The sequence below is a fragment of the Argopecten irradians genome, chromosome 11 (genome assembly GCF_041381155.1).
Source record: "Argopecten irradians isolate NY chromosome 11, Ai_NY, whole genome shotgun sequence".
Classification (NCBI taxonomy): domain Eukaryota; kingdom Metazoa; phylum Mollusca; class Bivalvia; order Pectinida; family Pectinidae; genus Argopecten; species Argopecten irradians.
The window spans coordinates 38,661,399-38,680,867 of record NC_091144.1 but is presented as its reverse complement, the minus strand read 5'-3'; the positions used below and the strand labels follow the sequence as shown (position 1 = coordinate 38,680,867).

At 34.6% G+C, this 19,469-nt stretch overlaps 1 protein-coding gene across 4 annotated transcripts in view; it reads right to left on the bottom strand.

Moving 5' to 3' along the window:
• Positions 1 to 1,074: 1,074 nt before the first annotated feature.
• The window catches only part of LOC138335507 (serine-rich adhesin for platelets-like), a 41,985-nt gene continuing 23,590 nt past the window's right edge, over positions 1,075 to 19,469 (bottom strand). For all 4 annotated transcript variants that reach the window (XM_069284621.1, XM_069284622.1, XM_069284623.1 and 1 more), the window contains exons 3-4: positions 9,728 to 10,637; positions 1,075 to 3,393 (exon numbers count right to left, since the gene is read on the bottom strand). In XM_069284621.1, the coding sequence (XP_069140722.1) occupies positions 1,827 to 3,393; positions 9,728 to 10,637 (2,477 nt within the window). In that variant the 3' untranslated portion in view covers positions 1,075 to 1,826. The remainder of the gene's footprint in view (positions 3,394 to 9,727; positions 10,638 to 19,469) is intronic.

Below are 19,469 nucleotides of genomic sequence, written 5' to 3'. Positions count from 1 at the left end.
TTTCGGTATGCAATTAAATAATTTTTAATATTTTTGTCTTGAAATGAAATTAGAAGCTCAAACTATTCAATGGTGGTAATGGTGTAAAGTAAGTAACTTTTGTAACTGAAGAAAAATATTAATTCGTCTGCTCTTGTTTTTGATAGCGAAAAAATATGTCATTTGTCAATAGTGGAGCATCTTTAACAATCTTTAGCTGTATATATGTAGACAGGATATGTTAAGGCCAAAAGAAGTTATATGCATGTTTCAGGTTTAATGCACGACTAAATAAAATAAGATATAGGGAGAGATTGTTCGACCCAATAAGCTCCCCTCCCCCTTTTTTGGCCTCAATTTCATTTATCTTTAATTAAATTCAAGATGAAAATATGAAAAATATGAAAAGTGTGGATTTCTTTATTGATTTCTTTTGCAAAATGAATTATTGCTTATCCTGTGCAATAACTTTATCAAAGGCTAGTCTAAATTTGGCTCTAAACTTATAGGATCAGCTGGTCCTTAGGACCAGTTGGAAAAAATCCTTAAGGGAGAACACTGTCTATTACTAATAAGTGCCCCCTTATCTATTTCAATCCTTCAAGTGTCCTGGGCACCTATTGGGTCGAATACGGTATATCATACTTTCAGCAGGTGTTTAAATCAAAGTTGAAACCTCATGCAATAGCAACTGTTTCGAATACAGCAATTTTGTTTTGAAAAAATGTGATAAAATAGCTAGGGTTGGAGGTAAGAATCAGGGTAGGCAGTGATACCTAAACCATACATTTTTTGGCCATATTTGCAGAGATTTAAATAAGATATTATCAAAAATCTCTAATATTTATTATTTGTAGATATGAATAACGATATACCATATTCGCCCCACTAAGCGCCCAGGACATTTACAAAATTGAAAAAATTAAAAGGTGCTTAATAAGACAAAATTATTGCAAATCTATAGTTTTGACAGATTTGGTCTGTATCTGGGTATTTCAAATTGAGGCCTTGATAGTCGGAGGGACACTTATTTGGTCGAATACGGTATATGTTATAACAATACAATCTGCTTTTAAAAACAAGCAACACAAGAAATGTAGTTATTTGCTGGGATAATTTTAATTTCATGTTTCATCTTTCGCCTATACATTGGACCACTGTTCTGCATAAAACGCAATCTTATGCACATGTACCAATATGCCACAAAAGCTGATGATATTTAAAGGAAACATTTAACATTATTTTTTTTTTATGTATGGTCACTATCGACTATTAGATCCATAACCGTACGCGTCATACTGGTGTTACAATATCAATATGGCAAATGTCGGAACAAAGGATGTGAAAAGAATATATCATGCATCAGTAATTATTATTAAACTCCGAACACAAAACAAAAAGAAAAGTTTAAAATTTCTATTGAATGCACTAAATCCATAATCTGACTTGAACAACCAACTGAACATTATAACATTAATTTAATCTTGATTTGAAATATTGCATCTAATATGTGTATATGCTCTAGTTTAAAGAATACATCGATCCATATACATCGCAACAAGTGATCACTTACCGCTTCCTACATGTATACAGGCTATGAGATGCTGACTGACATGTCTGGGGGAAACAGATATATATTCAGTTTATAACTCATTCATCCCTGAATTTTCATAATGGACTGGTCTATTCTTTGATTTAGAAGAGTCTAAATGTGTCTTCAGGGGTGAATGAGTTATAACGGACACAAGGAATTAGAAACAAACACCAGCCTCGAGTGACTAACATAGAACTGAATGTGAAAACATGTCAATTAATTAGAAGACTATATAAAAATGTTTAATCCTCGCTTAACTCATGTCCAAACCCTCCTCATGCTGCAGGGCTGTGAAACTTATAACTTCCGGTCCATTAGCCAGGGTCAGTACACTTCCTTGGCTAACCTGAGGCACAACCCTCTCAACACAAGTAGCACTGTCTACCACCGAGGGTAAAAGTCGAACGACCTTCGCCGGGGAGCCGCCCTCGTCAACATTCACTTCAAGTCCGTTCGGAGAGAGCGGCTCGTCCCCATCCGAATCTATCTGAATGTTTTTCTGGCTTGACTTACGAGAAAAGCTGTAGTTTTCTATGGGGTAGAGCTGCTTTTGTTTCCGTTTTCTAGCACTAATTCTGACGTTTCCGTTCGTAAGCGTACCAGGTGCCTGAATAGCCGGCACACTTTGATGCCGTAGTGGGACCTTGGCTGGATTCGCCAGTCTCTCGTTTACCACTTTCTTCTTTTGTTCTAACTTTTTAGTTGTCGGCAAAGGTAACACTTCCTCTGGTGCCGATTCTACACTTTCCACCACACCGTTCTTAGAGCGATCGCCGCTACTACCGTGTAGCCGGCGTCGTTTCTGGAAATTTTCCCAGAGTCTTTTCTGTGTTTCCGATGGGAAAGAGTCTCGGAGAGAGATCACCTGAGGCTGACTAACAGATAAAAGTTTACCACTACCTCCGATTTCATGCAGGTGTATTAGAAACATGTCGACAGATAGCAGCTTTTTACAGGTACAACATCTGACACAGGTGGAGTCCTTTCTGTTATATTGGTCCAAAAACACATTGCCTGCCTGCATTCTATGCTTATGTCCGTTCCTCGGTACCATATCCTTATGAATGACGGCGAGAATTTCTCGCGAATCCGTTTTGTTGTTATTGTTATTTCCTTTATTAAACATAACTCGTTTAGCACTACTTGATTTGCCGAATATCTTCCACTTCACTTTCAACGCCCCAGATTTTCGATTTTTCATGATTTTTAGTTTTTTCGCCATCTGTTCGCGATCGTTATTTTTCGCTCCACGTTTTCCGATAAAAAACGGTAATTTATCTGCTAATTCCTCCCCTATTTCCTCCTCATCTTCCTCTACACGATTCTCACACTCACTCTCCCCCATACTCTGTTCCTCCTGCACGGCTTCTTTTCCCTTTTTCACCTTGACCCTTTCTCTGATACTAACAGCCATCTTATTCTTTAACTTACTTGACGCCGATATTCTCACATTTTTCACATTATTCTTTTTCACTAATTTTTCCTTGGGTAAAATATCCTCGATCGGTGCAGAGTTGTTGGGGGTGTTACTTTCACATACTGTTTCCTCAGTAACCGGTGCCGAGCCTTGCGGTGCGACGTTATCCACTAAACTAGTGTTGTTGTTTGCATCTCCTTTCAACATTTCCAGGAAATTTATTTTTTTATGTCTGGTCCTGTGCGACACTCGTCCAGGTTGTGAGGACGACTGTGATACAGAATCCACCATCGATGTCGACGCTGGTACTGCCGTCCTTGTAGCGGTCACATCCTGCAGGGGTAAAGGTCGCACAGTGATGTCGTCGTGCTGCGACAGGACAGGCGCAGACACGTCAAGCACTCTGTAAATATATAAAACACAACATTTAGAATAAAAATATTTATGTATATCAAGATTTAAGCTATTAACTCATTTGATTCATACCTGAAATTTCATACTGAACTCTTCCAGTCTTTGAATACGCAGAGTTTATTATGTCTCCTCAGGGATGAATACGTAAATTCTTTTTTTAATGTTACAAACCAGAACATCAATTAAGGATAAAGATTCAAATTCATTAACTCACTCACCCCTCAAATGTCATAATGAACTCTTCCAGTCTCTGAATAAGAAGAGTTTATATGTGTCTCCTGGGGTGACTAGGTTAAGTGTTACAAACATACATCAATGAATAGACAGCTGTTGCAGTGGTTTCTTTGGCTTCAGGGTTTCTCTCCCACACAACATGCAGTTAAACTAGCTATGCATGTATATCTATCCACCATAGAGAAGATCTAGATCAGTTATGGGGAAATTTTTTAAATTTGAAAGTTTAAAACTTTCCAAACATGTTTGGTATTCAATGTATGCCAAAGCTTATCATCTTCACTCAGATTTGAAAAGTTTTTTTAATTTTGTTTTAAAAGAAATCACAGAATGGAAAATATTAAGGTACTAACTGTTTTAATTTTGTATCAGAGTCCTCCAATTTAAAGGATTTGTCCATTGACACATGGTGTAATATCAATGTACTTTCTATAATTACGATATTTCTTTGAATTAAATCTGGTCTTCAAATACTAATCATTAATTCATTCACCCCTGAAAATTCATAATGAAGTATTCCAGCGTTTGAACTGGAAGGGTTCAAATGTCTTTTCAGGGGTGACCATGGCCAGTTATCAGACAGACTTGTACTATAAGCCTAAAAGGCATCATGAAAAAGACCTCAGATAATTAGCTCAGTTTGGACAAGCCATCAAACAGTTACAGATTACTAAAACGATTTTGTGATCACAAACTTGAGATTTATCCTCTGTGCATATATAGGGGCATGGAATCAAAAGAGTACAGGTATTAATGGTACCTTCATGGAATCAAAAGAGTACAGGTATTAATGATACCTTCATACAAATACTGTATTTTCCGGAGTATAAGCCGCGACTTTTTCCCCTGTAAACCTCTAAGCTATTTGATGTGTTTGTTTGATAGCTACATGTATGTATACGCATAGCAAACATTGTACAATTATTACAACCGCAAACTTCATATACCATATATATTGGCCCCAGCAAAAAGTACTTCCTTTCTCATTTCAGACATATCAAAATTAAACATTGAAAATAGATATCCATGCTACTAGCCAATAAAAAATGAATATTTAAAACCATTCAAATAGGAAGTATATTAAATGTTTTATACATAACATGATAAAATGTTTCTTTAAACTACACAACAATGTCAAAAGCTTTTTAAAATTATCTGGTCTAGATCAAAATCTATGTTGAGATGTACACAAACAGAGGACGATCAGGAAAACTTTGGATGTGATACTGATACATATATGTATTTGACATGATATCCCAATATAACTTCCCCAAAATTTTCAGTATAAACTTATATTATTCCTCGCTGAAATTTCATAATGAGCTTGCCTAGTCTTTGATTTAGGAGAGTTTAAATGCATCTTTAGGGGTGAATATTAAAGTTTATTTTGAAGTGCCCTGGAAGATCACAGACACAGTAAAACATATTTGAAATACACAAAATAATAAAATCATATATACATAAATGACGGTTTGAACATTAAGTTTTATTTTTCTATCATAGATGGATATAGCATTCTGAGCATCTAAAAGCAAAACTTAATAACCCTAAAGTAAACAGTTAACAATTGTAACTCCGCCTTAAAATTTCAGATATTTTTTTCAGTGAATGTTCTCATTTAAATTTATGGCTATAACTTACAAGTGAATAGCCATGACCAGAGGCAGATTTTCCCAAACCTCCAGAAGTGAAGAATCTGAACAAGACAGAGCTTTTTTTTGTACAGGAAATTGCAACATCCTGCTTGAATGAATATCAATTTCTTGTTGATTTAATTTATACACCGCTTATTAGGCTGACAGATCTGACATGTTATAAATGCCTTGCCCATCAGATTTTATTTTAGTCAGAAGTCTGTACTAAAAATGATTAAGTTGTACAATGAAGGTCTAATTTACTAGGTATACTGAAACTTACTGTAAAGGACACCTGTCTATAAAGGACACCTGTCTATAAAGGACACCTGTCTATAAAGGACACCTGTCTATAAAGGACACCTGTCTATAAAGGACATATTTTAGTCGCAAGTCTGTAATAGTAAATAATCTAGTTGTACAATGAAGGTCTAATATACTAGGTATAGTGAAACCTACTGTAAAGGACACCTGTCTATAAAGGACAGATTTTAGTCCATAGTCTGTACTAGTAAATAATCAAATTGTGCAATGATGGTCTAATATACCCTGTACTAGGCACAGTGAAATCTGCAGTAAAGGACACCTCCATATTAGGGACAGACTCATCAGCCCCATTTGGTGCAATTTACTATATAATTGACCTCTATATTAAGGACACCTGTCCATAAAGGACAGTCATCAACCCCCATTTGATGAAGTTTAATACATATAGTAATTGACCTCTGTATAAAGGTCACCTGTATATCACGAATTTTTCCACCTAAATGCAATAATTTTTATTTCCACAGCAGCTTATGGAGAGCTACCAGGGTTGGAAAGAACTCCTCTGGTTATGTTCACTTGGCGTTGTTTATTGTTAGGTATAGTGTATATATCTATTAATGTGTACCCCCATACTTTCATGAAGAATCGTCTCCACCTTTTAGAAATAAAACTAGGGGTAATTACAGAGAAGGGAATTATCAGAAACGACCTGCAGCTGCAGGTACAAACTAAATTCAACTGGTTCCTCGAACCAATTCCTGGAATTTTATATAATTCCTTTTATGACTTGAGTTTTATAACCTAATCATGGTGTTTTTAAGAAAATCAGATACAAGTTCTCTAGGACTGCCTTGTTAAACTGCTATCAAATCTGTATATAGGACCATCCAGGTACAGTACTACACAAAAGATTAACAACCAAAGCTAAGCATGCCTATAGCTAACACTAATAAAATCTACCACATAACAAATGCAACCTATACTGATCAATGTTAACATTCTCAACGTTAACGTTACTAAAATTTTCACTGAGAAAAGCAGAATCTATAGACCTTCCTTAAGAGTATAGTTTAAGAATACTTGACCTTAACCCGGATATGATATATTCTATTTACAACTATTGAACAAACAGCATAGAATCTACGATTCCTTCTATTTACAGCAAAACGACAAAGATTCTATGAATTATTTTATTTACAACTATTGAACTAACAGCATAGAATCTACGATTCCATCTATTTACAACAAACAACAAAGTTTCTATGATATATTCTGTTTACAACTATTGAACTAACAGCATAGAATCTACAATTCCTTTTATTTACAACAAACGACAAAGACTTCTATGATATATTCTATTTACAACTATTCAACTAACAGCATAGAATCTACGATTCCTTTTATTTACAACAAACGACAAAGATTCTATGATATATATTCTATTTACAACTATTGAACTAACAGCATAGAATCTACGATTCCATCTATTTACAACAAACAACAAAGTTTCTATGATATATTCTGTTTACAACTATTGAACTAACAGCATAGAATCTACAATTCCTTTTATTTACAACAAACAACAAAGTTTCTATGGTATATTCTATTTACAACTATTGAACTAACAGCATAGAATCTACTATTCCTTCTATTTACAACAAACGACAAAGATTCTATGATATATTCTATTTACAACTATTGAACTAACAGCATAGAACAAAAAACAAAGATTCTATGATTTATTCTATTTACACCTATTGAACTAACAGCATATAGATTATATTATCCACAGATAATGATATATTATAGATTCTGTGATTTCTTCTATTCACAGCTAACGACATATAGATTCTACAAAAGTTTTATTCTATTTAACTATGTCTAACAATAATTATTCTATTTACAAATAACGACATAGATTGGTATTTCTTCCATTTACAACTAAACGACACTATTACCTGGTATTGATATTTAATTATTCGATCCACAACTAACAAAATTGATTCCTATATATATCAGACCTAACCCAATAAAGCATATATCAGTGCTATTATCTACAGTCACAAAGAGTAGCCAGCTAGTGTACCCCATATGTAAAGACACGCGAACAGGAAACATGTAGACATATACCGCCTAGTCTTGACCTAGTTTCTGACCAGCCATATGGCGCACCAAGCTAAAACAAAACATACCATAAGCCTATCATTTATACAAAAAACATTATATACATATACTCCCTTTTCTTTCTTGTCTAAGCTGAACTTGTTTGTGACAGCCATCTTATGTAAAACTAGATATGGCTATAAATGTAGTTATTTGTAACCAATTACTAATATTCACATACCGTATATGACATAATAAGCGACCCCATCCACCTTTTTGACACCTGAATAAACGCGAAATTCAGATCAATTTTACCTTATCTTTTAATCTTTAAAACAAAGACTGAAAGTTTTACTTCCTTAGCATAATCTATGACTAAAAAGATGACTTCATGCAATAACATTTTGTCAAAGTTCTGAATTTAATTGGTCACATGAATTTTTAAACACCCACGTCCATTGTCTGAAAATGTGAAGAGGCCGGGGCTATTGAAACATATATTCATCTTTATAATATTGAACTTTATTTTTGGATGTAGCTTATTGTTATATGTGCTGCCCCTGATTTCTCAAAACAAACTTACTTCAGGCATTTTTTTTCCACACACCTGAGTTACAACTTATAAGTTTGGACTATCAGAGACAGATTTTTTTTCTCTAGTTAATATTTTGTCCCAAACTTTTTCAACGCCCCTTAACCTTACTTTATATTATACAATTTTTTTATTTTTTTATTTCAGAATATTTCCTTGTCACATTTGATATAGACAATGAAAACAAAGCAATAGGTCATTTGTCTAGCCTATCAAATAAAAGGCCCTTGCTTTCATGGGAGGTTTGAAAATGAGCTAAGAAAATTTCACTTGGGATGGTGAACAAAAAATGTTCAGTTGAAATATTAGAACGCTAGAACAGCTGATACTTGTGTGAGATGAGACATTCTAGCCCGGGGACACCGATAAAGGAAACCTTATAATAGTTTGTGTACTGCTTCCAGATCGGATGATCAGTCTTTACCGGGAAATTTAACACTGTCAGAAATACTGGGTGATCAGATTTTTGTACTTTCCTCTTGCTGTGGGCTAGAAAAATCTGACTCCAGTAAGTCCAACCAGTCCAGTCTCGAAATCAACAAGCTCTCATTGATTTAAACTCATTCACCCCTAAAGACACATTTAGACTCTTTTAAATCAATGCCTAGACCAGTCCATTATGAAATTTTAGGGATGAATAAGTTAACACAACATGATCACGCCTAACGTCATTATTGGCTATCACAGACTAACCCGAATGGGATCATGACTGCTTAAGTTTTAACACAAATACATCCGGTTACCATATACCAGATAACTAGATCGGGGTTTTAAATCGTGTCCGTGAGCTTAAGTATTGATTCATCATATCTCAGACAGATAACACAAGTCTGAACTGAGCTTTAATCTACACAGATTAAAGATTAGTACGGTATACTGACTTGGTGTTTGAACATGATCATAAACACCACATCAGTTATATGTTTACCCGAGTTATATATCATTAAGAAATGCTCAGCAGATTTAAATCAGTGGGTTATCTCCCCCTTATTTCTATTGTTGCCTTTACTTTTCCAGTACAGGGCTAGTCAATAGTTTTAAATAATTCTGTGTTTGCATAATACAGAGTTATCTGTCCTTCAACCTTGCAGAAAGGTATCGATTATAAAGTAATTATTTTGGTAGAGTTAAATCACTTTTCTCTTGAATAATATGACATGCTCATATATACAAGTCACAATCAATACCTACCCACAAGGGCAGATAACTCTGTAATACGCAAATACAGAATAGCAAAAGGAGGCCTTGATTCAAACGTAGACCAGACTTTTGTAGTGAACAACTGAATTAAGAAAAGGATCTAAAGCCTCTTTTTTTTATCCAGAGCAATCTTCTCTACAGATTAGTATGACACAAGCTGCTATCTTGGTGATTCTATGAGAAAGTGACATTGCTTTCTCACAAATTAGCAATATTCATATATACCTCTTTGCAGGAGAAGACAACTCTTACTCTGCAAAGCCTCAACAAAACACTTTGGCAGTAATCATTACCTTGGTTCCACGACGCTGTCCTTGACCTTAGATCCTCTGACCTTGGAAAACTTTGATGACCCTACACGAGGTTCCTCCAAGCTTCGCCCTACCAAAGACTCCTCCCCTTTCACAGGTTTCGGGACAGGGTTAACATAGTAGCCAATCAAATTCTTAGCATCGTTTTTCCCTACAATCAGGGTGCTCTTCGAGTTAAATGCCTTGCCGTACTGAACAAGAAAATAACGCTGCATTTCGGAACAGTTACCGACATTAATTCCGAGCAACTGGCACCGTTTCTTGAGAATTCCAGTATCCTTCGCCGGCAAGATTTGTTTATGAATATCCACCAAACGAACAAATGGTAAATTTTCAATCATAATTGCAGGTAGATCATTCCAAAACATACTGACGGTAACGATCCAGGGGGCGCTGTAGTCTGTTGTAGGTGGAGCCACTGTAAGAGCAGGGGATGCCGTCGTAGGAATGGTACTGGGAGCACTAACGTTGTCAGGGACTGTTGAATCTGGAAATAACTTAAGGTCGTTTTCAAAGAGATCTAAAGAGGACTTTTCAAGGGAGGTAAACGGAAGGTCCTGGGATGAAGATTTATCCAGGGCGGTAAATGGAAGATCCTGCATACCACTGACAGCACTTGGACCTGGAATGTCTGTTGATAGGAGGGACTGACCGGTCTTTAACAATGATTGGACAGTTGTAGGTGGACCCGCAATCTCATTGGTCAGATGTCCGGCGGTCAAAACCTCTGCAGTACTAACAGGCTGTAGGAGTGACCGGGCGGTTCCATTTGACTGTAGTAGAGATTTCACTGTGATAGGTTTGTCGTCGCCCTTCACCAAATCCTGCTGGCTAGATGGTTCACTCGGCACAACTTCTTTGGGCTGATTTTCACCGACTTGCTGCAAGGACTCTGGAAAAATATAATTATTTTTAATAATAAGATATGATAGACTAAAAAAAAATTACCTAGGGTACAACACCAGCAATAAATCATTACACCTTGTGTTTCTGGTTTTGTAAAAAAAAATTTAAAGTCTAACAACTTAGTAATTGATTTTATATGGGACGACCTAACATGCTGAAAAACCACATCATTTCTAAATATACCCCTTTTCATTTCAAAATATATCAACCAGTTTATCTTAAACTGTAAAAATAGGTGCAATGTGTAATACAATGATTGATTTTTTATGGGAAGACTTTGAAAAGCTGAAAAATCATATCATTTCCATATTTTTTCATAAAAAATAACAATCTTTATCATTTCCATATTTCTTTGTGAAAAATAACAATCTTTATTATTTCCATATTTCTTAATGAAAAATAACAACCTTTCTTAATTGACACAAATTCAAATGGGATGAAGGTAAACAACCTTACAGTCATATTACATGCATTAACACAGGAAACAGAAGGAGGAATATTTCAGTGGATGGGAGTGTGTTTGCCTTCTCGGAAGTGGTGGCCTATAGACAACCCCTGGCTATAGTAATCAATGTCCTGTTATACCACAAAGGCAGGCTGGTACCCACCGTATTGATTGTGGAGAGAACTGTTTGTATCATCTACTGGTATCACAGACAAATTAGTACTATCACAGAAATATCTTACAGTATTGGCTAAATCTTACAGAGTATCGCACAAAAATACAAGACCGCAGAACCTTAAGGAATCACGGAAATTCTACAGTATCGGCCAAATCTTATAGAGTATCGCACAAAAATACAGGATTGCAGAACCTCAGGGTATCACAGAATTTCTCCAGTATCGGCCAAATCTTATAGAATATCGCACAAAAATACAAGATCGCAGAACCTTGGGGTATCACAGATGATATTCTCCAATATCATGAACATGTAATAAGGGCATCACATGTCTATCAAAGATCTTATAGTAAAGGAAAACTCTCTGGGGTACGGTATAATTACAGAAATCCTGTTCAGAATCAACAACATTCAAGAGTCGGACTCGTTAGGACAAATGTCATATAAAATGTGTATATCTCGATCATCACAGTGATTTTTCAGGGTGTTTTGGGAAAAAATGTTTTTGACACAAATTGGGAATTTTTAATCAAAGAGCGGTTTTAGGGCAAAGTTACCCATTACTGAACATGACTGTTATAGGTAATTAAATATTGTATAACTGTTTAAAGATGCTCCACCGCCGACAGAGCATACATGATATTCATCATTTGAACAATAATTGGTGTTTAATCGTGTATATATTTGTTCCTGTTTTTGAAAGTGAAAAAATACCATTTGTCAGCGGTGGAGCATCTTTAATTTAATATTACATGCTGTTTTTTACATGGATCTGTATAGCATCAACAAAACAACCTTTTATCAGGACAGTTTTCTTTTCCTCAGCAATTTAATTTGGGAATTTTCATTGTAATTGGGGAAAATATAGGGGGTTTGGCATTGGGGATGGGGTCGTTTACCGACCCCAGTTATATAAGGAGAATAATCACTGCATCAGTACCAGTACAGATGGCTCACGTGTAGTAAAATTATATATATACAGACACAACAAATTATGAAAAATATATATAATATCAAAGCCGTAGAAGTTGCAACTTATCCATGGGCAAAAACTAAATAATTCAGAGATTTGCTATTGAGTTTTGGTAAAAACTGCTAGAATCTAGTATCTAGCATTAATCTTATTTCAGTGTACACAGAACACATATATTTCCCATGGCAAAACATGAAAAACTCTAATTCTGATAAAAGAACTTCTGACATTTGATAAAGGCTATACCTAACAGGATCTCAAACAGAAGTACACATTTTAACTCTTTTAGGCTACATAAAAGTGTTGAATTTTTTTGAAAAGCCAAAGGGGCCTTTTAACCTGAGGAATGAAATGTGAAAGTTTTCTGTATACAGACATTTTGTCATTTCTTGTTATAAGGAATAAATATCCTTCACAATCATTCCCTGAAGATTTATCTCTGTGTAAATATGATTTCTAAGATTACTCAGCTGGAACTACAAATAAGCACAAAAGATATAGATACCGATACTAAACCACGAACCAATTATTGGTAAACCTATAGCCTAGCATATAGCTACGGGAAAGTTTGGGTCAATTATAAGGCAGCTATAAGCGGTGAACGAATCTGGTATAAGGGTGGACTAATCAAGGCATATTAAAACCTCTCAGGCCCGCCATTACAATGTTTAGAAGCAATTGATTGATAGACTACTGAAGGGTAGTGTATGTGTTGTGTGATCAGCAGTTCTGTCAGTGCTAACTACACACTTAATGTTATCTAATTATATTCCCTCTCTAGATAATATCCTTGTTTACATAAACTGGTCAGCTTTAAATAGAGCTGTACGTCATGAATACCAGATTTGATAACAATAGATCTGATGCCTTCATAAAAACGGTTTCTTTATTGATTCTTCAGGTGTATTTTTACAATTTTATGATCATGTCAATTTCGAATTTTTTTACAAAATATTTTAATTTATGTTTATATTGCTTTTAAATTTACTTGGAATATCTTTAATTATTGGTAGTCATATTTCTCTCTAGAAAATAATTAGTCTATATTGTAATTATCTTACAACATAATTATTACTAATTAAATCAATATTTTCAAATATTAATTGTTTTTAAGCAATTTTATCGTTTCATGTTCTAATTTTTTTTTTTTTTTTTTTTTGCTGTGAATGCTTGAACTGTCCTCTTTAAAAACACCAAACAACTAAAAAAAATCAGCTGTCACAGAGTTATTAAACAATAAACAACAGAAAATAGCGGCTGCCCCCAAGTCCTTAAAACAACAAACAACGAAAAACATCAGCTGTCACCGAGTCTTAAACAACAAAACAAACAGTAGTAAATGTATTCTTTATATAGATCTGTATAATATACCAGCCTAGGCTGTTTCTATGAAATCCATGCACAATAGACATCAATATTCAGGTTGAAGCTGTATAGCTGAAGGCATGCATATTAGATTGTGTGACCTCACAGCTGACTAGCTAATATATATATACATAAGTTGTATACTACAGGCAAATCACTACTTATCTCCCCTTGAGCACAGCTGAACAAAGTAATCTACATTGGTATGTTATTGGCTAAACACAGGCTTTATCAGTGTAATAAAAAATTAAGGCCTTCTCCTTAAATAAATACTTAACACAAGTATATCTTTATCTAAATTTGTAAATACTCATGTGGTTTTGTTCATTTTTAACAACTTTCTATAGATCCATTATATTCTACAGCTTTTCAAAGGACTGAGTAAAAGTTTAAAATGCGGTAATGTCCCTATTTTTCCCCAGATTTAAATCATGTGTTTACCATATTCACCATAATTAGCTCCCAGGGGCGCTTAAATAATTGTAATAAACTTACAAAGGGTATATATACATATGCATTTTATCCTTTGAGACACAGTATAATGTCCTGATTCCCATGTAAAAGACTCACAAGTTCATGTGATATGGGATACGATTATGAGGATAGAGACATCACCTGTACTTGTAAAGCATAAACATTGTTAAATTCAAAGGATGGGGGCGTTTATATAACCTCATCTCCAGAAAAGGGGAGGGGTGCATGCTTGTAAGGCCCCGGGTAAGGGCGCTGATTACAACAAATATGGTACATATACATATATTTTTTTATCTGATTCTAATAACAAACTTTCAAACTTGGATAGAGTTTTGGTGTAAAATTCTCAAGGTAATTATATTAAAAGCATTTTGATGTTTATATCTTAGTAAGTACTATATGGTCATTAAAATACAGACCATATTTGACAGTATTGGGGAAGGGACGGGGGAGTACCGCCACCAGAGTTCTTGGAGAAAAACTATCAATTGCCTAATACTGCCAACTTCAACTTACCAAAGGTGAAGAAGTTATAAATAGAGTCTATATCACCTTGGTAACCTCTCGGCCACCTCGACTCCCAACTTGAGGTTGACCATTATACCAGTATAATATCACACCTGGCTTGTCTGACCACTGTGTATAGGGTGATTACGACCACCCTTACCTGTATGATACCTGTACAGGGTCGTCAGTGATAAATCACATGTGTGTGTTATACATCTTAATGACAGACACCAGGTAAACATCAATCCAGCGTCAACACTCCGAAGGCAGTCGGCTGTGACACTACGGAACCAGTCAACCATGAAACTGATATCTGCATCTTGCATATCTATGGCTAGTCAGTCTTCACAGTACAAATGTATTTAAATGTAAATTTGGGGTGAGGCAAGGGGTCATTTTAAATGAAATAAAGGGTTTTGTAGAATAGGTAAACTCATAGTTGCGAGCCTTGGCACAGTTGATTACTATCTCACTACACCCTCTTGATCAACCCGATCAACGTGGTACTCTGAAGCTTCAGGAGTACGAGGGTTTTTTCTTCAAACATTCTCTATGAATCAATTTAACCATCAAATAAATACTCATACAATCAAATGCCTATCAATAACATCAACGACAAAACATCTCCTACTTCAATTCAATAAAACATAAGGAATTATAGCAAATGAAACCCGCACAGATGTTTCAGGCTGTTGTTAAATATTTAAAATATCCATGAAAATTTGTTGCCTGAAGTGTATTTCAACAATAGACATTTCCCCTTGGTGTATTGTTCCCTAGCTCAATGTTGTGCATCCCATAAACAATGTTAGCATACCAATTTTCGAACAACAATGGATTTTTTTTTATAAACCGAAATTGCCGTCTATAGGGAATGAACTCGGTCAACTCAATATTTATCATATACACCCAGCAGTTATGTAAACTCTCACTGGCTGGCCTCAATACAGAACAATCCTGTTTTCATCTGGTTGTGCATGACTATGTAACACGATATCAACATCCCATCCCCTATAGCTCGTTGTGTAGTGTAGCTACCCATTATCAACTTCCCTGAATAATATCAAATACACCCAGATACACACGAAAGGTCAGGCTTCAGTAAACCAAATACTTCCCCCGCAGGAAATCAACAAACAATACTGCTCCTTGAGATAGAAAACATCAGTTATTAAAATATTTTTGTAACCTTACTTGAATTTATGGTTTCGTAGCAATGGCATTCCCACATGTGATTTATAGGTAAGTCAAATTATAGGCTTGACGAAGTTGTATTTGAATAAAATTTAACCAATATTGAATTTATTGACCATTTCACAAACAAATTTGTTATCTTTTAATATTTTTTGCATATACATATATACTGCAGTTAACTAGTTCTCTCAGAGGATATCGGTATGTCATAATATCTGTGTACATACACATAGTGACCTGGTTATCATGGTAAAACATTTTGTTTTTGTTTTTGACAATTCATACTTGTCCCTATCATGCCAGGTAGTGTATAAATGTTATAGAGGTTACCCGGCATGCAGATTACTGACATATAAGCATGACATACATCAACAGCTGACAGATCTAGACATCTCATAGAAGGCAGATGATTGTAGTGTACCCCTATACTTTGTTTCAGGGGGTTCAATTAATATATTTATTGTTAAATTCTATCTTCAGCCATTATCATAACCATCCCAATCACCCCTGAAATTTCATAATGGACTGGTCTAGTTTTTGATTTAGAACAGTCTAAATGTGTCTACAGGGGTGAATGATTTGAAGTTGAGTATGAGTTCCTCTACATATCTATTAAGAACTTTTGATTTATAAATTCACCCCTGAATTTCATAATGGACTGGTCTAGTCTTTGATTTAGAAGGTTCTAAAAGTGTCTTAAGGGGTAAATGAGTTCCATAGTTGTTTTATTTTGCACAATTTTGTGGGATTAATTTTGGTTTGTTAATAAATCAATGTTATTTGTTCAAATATTTGGCCTTTTCAAATAAATTAGGTCAGATGTCTGAGGAAGTTTAGCTTGTACCTCACACTTATAATTTGTAGTTAATATGTAATTGGCACACAAGTTGTAAATACGTTCCGATTTAATCTCCTTATAATGTATGTAAGTAAATGTTTCTCTTACTTAAAGTTTTGTTAAGTGTTTTTATCAATAACAGACTTAATTTCCCTTTAGCAGATTTTGTTGGCAAAATTACAAGAAGCTTGTACACATAATATAGAAGTAAAATAGAAACGTGTACTGTTAAGACACGTGGACATACAGCAGTTGGGTTTTCTCATTCAAAAGTTGTTATATGTGTCCTTATTAGCAGCTTCGGGAAGTTCTAATTTTTACGTGATATGTTATCGGTGAAAATGAATCATCCTCATAATCAGCACTTACCATAAATCTGTGAAACATATCCTTAAAATAGCCAGATGATGACGACAACTCAGAAACATGAGGACAGGTGTTATATACAATGTGTTGTGATACTAGAACACCATAACAACTATAAAACATACAAGATTGGAACAACAATCATCATGAAAAATTTACATCATTTTTTGTAGTCTTTTGTTATTCACTCAGAGGATAGTTTAACTTCTACAACAAGCAAATAAATATCTTCCTTTTCTCTTTTTTATTTGCACCTTTGATTATCTTTTTAAAAAAGACAATTTACTTCATTAATATTAATTATCATTAATACTCAGTGTAAATTTCTTTTAGAACTACATTCTTTTTTTCTATGCTTGACTTAAAGTCAAACCTTGTCAATAAAGAAAACCAATTAAGATCAGACAACGAAAAGAATAATCTCCACTCATTCACCCTTAAAGACACATTAGACTCTTCTTACTCAAAGACTAGAGCAGTCCATTATGAAATTTCAGGGGTGAATGATTTGAAGCAGAGAGATCTTTTATTCAAGGAATATGACTATGGTAAACTTGGCTTTTGGACTCCATTGATGTAGTGGTCTAATTATGCAGGTGGTCTTTATACAGAGGTATTTGATAAGTCATACTTTAATTACTGAAGTTAATTAACATGCGATGAAAATATACAGGTGATTAATGAAATGTTTTCCCTGCATTTATTTCCACTTATATTTATATATGAAATATCAATCAGAGTGCCTGTGTACCCATGTGCCTCATGCTAGCAGATTTTATGAGATAAACAGTAACTGATTTGTCTGTCTAGCTACTGTTTGGAAATAGACTGACCTTGAACTAGCTGTGTGCCTCACAAACTGCCCTAAGTTCACAAAGGCTGCCAAATTGATTCAAGGATAATTATGCATGTTAACCACTAAATCCATCGTAGTCCTTGATTGATCACAAACTTTACTAATTAGCTGTGCAAATTATCAGCATCACAAATTTTACTTTTACACTATTTTTCTTTTTCAAACCAAGAATTGCTTATGCCAAATAGGCAAATACATGAAATTACATCTGTGTAGTCAAACTTATGCATGAGTAATTACATAATAACCAATCAAGAAATAAAGAAAAGATGTGCTTTTCAGCCAATTTAATCCAGGTCTTTACTTAGGTACCGGTATACAGATCAGATCAAAATGTGTCGATATGGGCGAACCCTGGCCAAAGAGGTCTTATCAATTGAGCAGGTGTTTGCAAGACATATTTCTTATGGTAAGATACAAAATCTACTTCCAATATTAATTTTCAAGATTTTAACTTTTCAAATTTCATTGTCATTCATATATTTCAATATGATTATCAAAATTAAAAGTACCAGTGATGTTAAGAAATTTCAAAAGCTCATATTGGCTTACTTTTTTTAAATAGACTTCATCAATGTGATAAGAGCCATAGACAAAAATGCACATTGATGTGGCTTTAGATTTTTAGCTGAAGCAAATTTGTCGTGAGTATTTTACGAACACTAGTGATATGCTGTACTAATCAGGAGAACCCAGCCAATGTGTAACAACAGGACTTGTTTATATTTCCATTTAATCTTCTGAAACCCCAGAATTCTGATCACATAACATATTGATCCGAAATCAACAACATCGATGACCTAGAAACTGCGAATAGAATCAATTTACAACAGCACAGCTAGTAGCTAGGTGTCCTTTTATACACAAATTTTCCTGTATAAAATGCACATGGAAATTGGTACCGAACAGTAACTAGTTGTTTGGTGACATTATTTTCAGACAATTTTTTGTTTAATATTCTTTATATTATGCATCTATATATATAACAATACTATCTGAAATATAACAATCTTTAGTTGACTTGTTTTCATCTGTTTTTCTGATCAGTCATGGTTATTTAGTGTATATGGGCTAGAGCTAATTTCATGTAATGATATACAAATCAGATAACTAGTTTTAAAAGTCGTTAGAATTCTAATTATACTTAGTGTTCTCTAAGTGTAAAGAACCGTCTGATAATTTGTGCAAAAGACCCCTTTAAATTAAATCTGGCTTTGGTTGAAAACAGATTTTTCTCTTTGTTCAATGGTCTCTTTGTCATAGCTCTGTTTGTCCTGTATAAAACCACGTGTATTATGTACTTGTGTTCCGATCAGATCATGAACAGAATATTTTCCCTACAATTAAAGCTCGCCAGGACTTAAATATATATCCAACGCACAATGCTTAACTTTTACAAAGCTTGACTAATAATAATGGGCAAAGTATGTTTACATCCTCGCTCTATTCCTAAGGAGCTTAGGAAGGCTAATCTTGTCTACTCAGCTCCCACATGACCAGGGTTTTACAGGTATCATGTGTATAGATAGATACACGTGTTTCGAGATAAAAATAGCCCCTAGACATATGGGTTCTGACTTGGCCAGCTTTGCATTTAACCTGAATCAGAATTGATTGCTTGTGAC